The sequence below is a fragment of the Aethalodelphis obliquidens genome, unplaced genomic scaffold (genome assembly GCF_003676395.1).
Source record: "Aethalodelphis obliquidens isolate GAN/ISIS:26980383/991018 unplaced genomic scaffold, ASM367639v1 scaffold28, whole genome shotgun sequence".
NCBI lineage: Eukaryota > Metazoa > Chordata > Mammalia > Artiodactyla > Delphinidae > Aethalodelphis > Aethalodelphis obliquidens.
Genome location: NW_020837972.1, coordinates 9267605 through 9273827, shown reverse-complemented (window position 1 = coordinate 9273827; position 6223 = coordinate 9267605). Strand labels below are relative to the sequence as shown.

The 6223-nt window shown below is 46.7% G+C and overlaps 1 protein-coding gene across 3 annotated transcripts in view; it reads right to left on the bottom strand.

Annotated features, from left to right (window-relative positions):
- Positions 1–43: 43 nt before the first annotated feature.
- RPH3A (rabphilin 3A) overlaps positions 44–6223 on the bottom strand; it is a 96983-nt gene continuing 90803 nt past the window's right edge. For 2 of the 3 annotated variants that reach the window (XM_027124634.1, XM_027124635.1), the window contains 3 exons: positions 3044–3125; positions 1621–1717; positions 44–580 (listed from right to left, as the gene is read on the bottom strand). In XM_027124634.1, coding sequence (XP_026980435.1) covers positions 450–580; positions 1621–1717; positions 3044–3125 — 310 coding nt within the window. In that variant the 3' untranslated portion in view covers positions 44–449. The remainder of the gene's footprint in view (positions 581–1620; positions 1718–3043; positions 3126–6223) is intronic. The other variant, XM_027124633.1, reaches the window with a different exon arrangement.

The window sequence follows — 6223 nt, the reverse complement described above, 5'->3', positions numbered from 1 at the left end:
TGTGTGTGTGTGTGTGTGTGTGTGTGTGTGTGTGTGTGTGTGTGTGTGTGTGTGTGTGTGTGTGTGTGTGTGTTATGTGCGTGTGTCCAAGGCCAGGAGGGTCTAAAAACAGTCCTAAATGATGAAGAGCCTCTGTAATTTACCCAGGCTGAGAGGTTGTTAAATTAACAACCTCCTTGTGAAAAATCTCCCCATCCCCATCCCTATGGCTCCATCCTGGAGGGATCAGAGAGGGGCTGCATTCAGAGCCCGCATCGCAGTGTTGAGGAGAGGGGAGGTTTTTGGTGGCAATGTCCAAGGTGCGGGGGAGACTTCAAAGGCAGGCTCCAGGAGTGATGGGGTTGGGGGAGGCGTAGAGAAGAGAGACCAGAGTGCAACGGGCAGCTGGGACAGGCTGTGGGGTGACGGGGCATGGGCTGGGGCATGGAGGTGGGGACCTGGGCGCCATCCTAATCGCTTGACACGTGGTTCTCATTCTGTAGCTGGTGCCAGCGTTCTATCTTCTTGTCCTTGTTTTTCAGACACTCGTACCAGTGTTTTAAGCGCTCTCCCTTGGCTGAGATCCCCAGCTGGCAGCCTCCTGGAGGACAAGATGGGAAGATAGGGGCAGGCAGTCAGAGTGGAAGGATGCACGGGAATCTCATTCTGGACCCAAGTGTCTAGTTGGGGAAAAACTGCCACCAAGCAGCGACCCACCCCCGCTCCAGCCACTTGGGATCCATTCTCTCTGGAGGTTGTGGTTATGATGTTATTATTACTACTGGCTCTCTCTGCCTACAGACTACCGACTCAAGAACCTGCAGTGGCTCCCTACTGTGGCGTCAAGTCACAACCTCATTGTCTATCTTTAAAGACCTTCTTTAAGTCATCAATCCACTCACTGAAATTCTCTCTCACTACTTCTGGTACTCACCATCTATTTCCAGAGTCAGTTTCATCACCCTGCTCAACCCTGCCTGCACATCTTTGCTCTTGCTGTATCCGTTGTCTGGAATTCCCTCCCTACTCCACCTGTAATGACTCCTACTCCACCTCATTATTTGGAGGGGGACTGGGAACAGGAGAACCTTCATTCTGGACTTGCAAATAGATTAAGGAGACTTCCTTTGCCCCCTATTTTCTCTTTTCCTTTTTCTTTTTTTTTTTTTTGCGGTATGCGGGCCTCTCACTGTCGTGGCCTCTCCCCTTGCGGAGCACAGGCTCCGGATGCACAGGCTCAGCGGCCATGGCTCACGGGCCCAGCCGCTCCGCGGCATGTGGGATCTTCCCGGACCAGGGCATGAACCCGTGTCCCCTGCATCGGCAGGCGGACTCTCAACCACTGCGCCACCAGGGAAGCCCTACACCCTATTTTCTGCAGAGGCCACACGCTCCACTCTTCTGTAATTTAATTATTCTGCTGGAGGTGATTTGTTCAGCAAATAACCAATCGTGATCCAATCTTCCCAGCTTTGTAAGCCAAATTGGACCCAAGTGAGGACCATGGGTCCCGACTTAGCGTTTGGACAATGTAATTACCAAAGTAAAGCAGTGCCCTCAACCCTGTGCATCCCTGGGTAAGGCTCCCCCCTCCTGGGAGGATAGAGGATAGGGTTTTCCCCGGGAGCTGGGAGCACTCACCGATGTAATCATTGGACTTGCCAATGTCATAGTCCCAGACTGAGATGTCCAGTGACTTCTTCGCCAGGTCACTATGTTTGATGTCGTAGAAAAATTCCTAGATGCAGCAGAGGAAGACATGTGAGTGACAGGGTTCTCTGAGCCTTCGGCATCGGAAGCTAAGAGGCTGAGTCTTAGGGGTTCATGGACCAAGAGGAGGACCTTGTACTGGGTATCTGGAATCAAAGGGGCCTTTACCCCAGGCCTGAAGAACCCCTCTCAACTAACACTCCGTATAATAAAGCCCCCCAGACCCTATAATTCTCTTTTCAATGACACTGCTTGAAGTTGAGAAGACTGGTGGGGTGTTTCTAAGAGGGCTGGTCCTGGTCAAGTTTCCTTAAAGGCAGATAGCCATGAACTCAGTCCTTCCATTCTGATAGCTTCTGAAGTGGTTTTCCTCACTCTCCATTGTTCAGAGATTAAAGGTAGTTGAGGGTTAGGTGCCTATGTTTTCAGATAATCTGATTTTGTCAATAACTCTTCTGCCTAATCACAAAATTCATTCCTGTTCATCTTTAAAACGAACAAGGAAGCAAAAAAAAAAAAAAAAAAAAACACCCCACAAAAACCCATAACCAAAAACTTGTTATCTATCTACCCAAGAATGACCACTGTCAACATTCCCCATGTGTGACCATACTGGTGTCTGTTTTGAAAAATTAATATGAATTTTATACGATATGAAATATATGAATATTGTATTATAGAAATATAATATGAATATACTGTACTGTGGCTTCCTTTTTCCATTTTATAACATATGGTAAAAACCAACTTTGTATGTTAGCAGGTTTTTTTTCCTACATCACCACTTTATTTTTATTTTTAATTGTTTTTCTGCATCACCACTTTTATGGCTTTGTCTAAGAGCTGTGTGGCTGGACCTAACCTAGTGCTCAACATTTGAGTATTTAGATGCCTGACAAGTCAACAGTGTGAATACAGAGGAATAAGCACATTCAATGGGTATCTAGATAGTGGCTTTAGCAGGACTGGATGCACTGAGGATGGAGGGAGAGGGAGAGGGAGAGGGCAGTGGCAACTGGGTGGGTGGTAAAGGGGACAGCTGCCCCTATTTATTTGCTCAAATATCAGTATTATATACTATTAGAGTTGGTAAAGACATTGGTAAAAGACATTAATTCATTCTCTCTCCAAATATAGTGTCTTCCCTATGACATTCCAAATCTATAGGCTTTTGTTTTAGGCTTGATTTCCTCCAATGATGAGGAACTCATTCCTTCTTTAGATAATTCAAGCTGATCTATGTAAGAAAAAAATTTTTTTTTTTTTGTGCTTTACAACTTTCTAGCAGGGAATTTGTTCCTCCCTCACATATAGGAACTATCCCAGAGCATGGCAAAAAATGGGGCAGCCTTACCTCATTAAATTCAGGATTCAACGTTTTCTTCTTAATTTGAGTCTTATGTTTGGCTTTCTTTCCCATATCTGGTTTCAGCCAGCTGAGAGGAGACATGAGAGGCTATTATGGATGAAGTTTAATGAATAAGAACAGCCTCTTAATGACCCCAAAGGTCCTCCCAGTGTCAGGAGAATAATGAACAGATCAGAAAGTTAATCAACATTAATAATGACCAATGTGCATCAGAGCATCTACTTGGTGCCAGGCATTACCTAAGCACCTTATGCATATTTAATCCTCAACAAACCCTAGATGGTACAACCACCCATTTACATATAAGGAAACTGAGCGTTCAGAGTGAAGTTGAGACATGTGCCTCTGGTCACACAGCTGGGGACTCAACCCAGCTGTTGCCTCTGGAGTCTGTGCTCTTAGCTAGGACTTTCTCCCAATGGATCATTGAGAACCTGGAAGACGGTGCCTGGGGCTTCACTACTGATTATCTCTTAAGCTGCCCCCAGGTCCTGGGGAGATGATGAGGATATGGACAAAAGGGAGAAGATGCAAATCTGATTACGATCAGTCTCCTGTTCAAAACTATTCCATGGCTCTCCTTTGACCTAAAGGTGAAGTTCAAAATCCTTAATGTGGCCTTAAGGCTCTACGTGGTTGGGTCCCTGCTCCTGTCCAGCCTGATCTTGTGCCACGTGCTTCACCCCACACCCCATTCACTCTCCTTTCCATCCCAGGGCCTTTGCACATACTATTTCTTCTGCCTAGAAGGCTCTTCCCCCAGTGTAGACACAATGCATGACACGTAGTAGGTGCTCAATCAACATTTTCTGGGCGAATAAATAAAATGGGCTAAAAACTCTTAAGAGTTAGGACAATTGGATTCTGATGCAAGCTGTCACTAGCTGTGCAACTCTCAACATGAGTGTAATTTCGGCATGCCTCAGCGTCCCAATCTGTAAAGAAGGCAAACTTTTCTTTCTCACTCACAGAACTGCTTTTGAGGATAATCTGAAAGAAGAGATACAAAAGGGGATTTGAAAGGTACCAGATGCTGAACAAAAATAAAGGGCAATTCTGACTTTAAAAAACTTTGTTGGATCTTAAGTTGGTTAATGATCTCCTGTTTTCTTTTTTACAATGCCCACCAGGGCAGCTGATTCACTGGTGACCACTGCAACTCTACTTCTTCTGGAGGGTTGGGTAGATGGGAGAAGGGGTGGTGGGGAGAGTTATTTAAGAAAAACAATTTGCATGTGTCTGGGATTCAGTGGAGTACAGGACAGGAGCCCAGGAGCTAATGTTCTCTATTGGACCACGTGGGAAAATTAGAAAATTACACAAAATTACTCCTAGAAATCAAACGCGTTCCAGACATGTGTGTTCTTTTGTTAACTAAAATCCTCTTTCAAAGAAAATCTGGAGCAAAGTCCACTGTGGCCTGATTTGTAGCCATGACCTTAAGGGAAGCATTGATTTCTATTGTCAGAGGCAGTGCGGATGGGGGAAGGAGTGTCTCCCAGGTTGGAGAGATCATTAATAAACACTCTTTGCCATGAGTAAGATAGTGATAGTAATTATTTATACAATAATGGCAGGTATTTGTTGAGCACCGACTCCATGAAAATGTATCTCCCAGGTCTCCAACTGCAGGGGGAGACTGACAAGCTGCTGGGCTCTGAATTCACCACTATGTTTTCATGTGGCCATGCTCCCCACAGGCTACTCTCAGCAAGTACCTGAGCCAGCAGCGACAGTAGGCAGCCCCATTTCTGGGAGATGCGGGGCTCCTCTAATGGGCGACTGCGCTCAAGGATTCCGCACCACAATGGTTGAAACTTAACAGAACTGCACTGCAGTCTAAGACTCTTCCTGCCCAACCATCCCCCCACTACCCCCCAGGAAGCAGACGTGCACCAGGCCTGTTGTCTCTATGGTCCTCCTCCAGCTCTCTCTCAATTTTCCTTCCCAGGCGCTTTCCCCAGCAAATCTCTTAGCATCTCATCTAGTCTTGGTGTCTGCTTCTTGGAGGACAGGACCAAATGACCAATACTACTCTTCCCATTTCATAGATGAGGACATAGAGGCCCAGAGATGTTAAGGCATGAGCCCAAGGTCACACAGCTGGAGAATATTGAAGACTATTGGATCTGGGATTCAAACCCGGGCAGTCTGGATCCAGAGCTCAGGCTCTCAACAACAACCACATAAACACACATTTTACTGCCACAAGCAAGGCAGAATTCTATTCAGAGTAGCTAAATGTTTCTGTACCAGGCGTAATTTTATTCCTTTTATATGGTATCTCATTTGAGCCTTATGGCCACTCTTGGAAATAAGTGGACTTGTTTTTTCCACTTTACCAATGAAGAATCTGAGGCTCAGAGACATCACATAACTTGCTTACAGTTACATAGCTGGTAGCTGGCAGAGATGGGAGGTGCATCCCATGTCTGATTCAATGGCGGCTTGGAGAATGTGCCTGAAGGACCTCCAACTACAGGGAACATAAATGACCAAGGCCCCAGCTGCCGCGCTTGGAAATCCATGCCATGTTTGTGCCAAGCCACACTCCCAGCTGACTACCGAACATGGCAGGGATACCTATGGCAGGCCTACTCCTAGGAGACATGGGCCTCATGTGATGGCCAATTTTGGCTTGAGGACTTCCTGATGGCTTTGCTGAACTTGCATCTGGGATGCTTCCACCCATCCCTCCCTCCCTTGTCCCCTCACTTAGGGTCAGACTCGAATGGCCGTCTAACTGCTGTCCCATTTCCCCTGACTCTCCCCCTACTTTCCCTCACACAGGCATTTCTCCTCTGTTTAATCCCCTCTTGGCATCTTCTCAGAGGACCCAGAACACAAAGTCTCTCTTATTCCCCATGACTGAGATAACTGGAATAACCCCAAAGCCTAAGGTCTTTTCTTTGAGCATTTCCAGACTGAATCCAGAAAAAGTCAGGTTGCTTCTTTGGTGGTGGGGCTCTGGACTCTGGAGGGATGTGTTGCTGATTCCCAGGTGCTACAAATGGGATTACTGTAACCTTGCTGACCACCCCTCTCCCACAGGAGGAGAGCCACAAAACTTCTCACATGGGTGGGTGACACACCAGGCTGACTGAGACTCCAGACTCACACTCACCGGTTCTGGGCATCCGTCTCACTGTGTGACCTTGGGCAGGT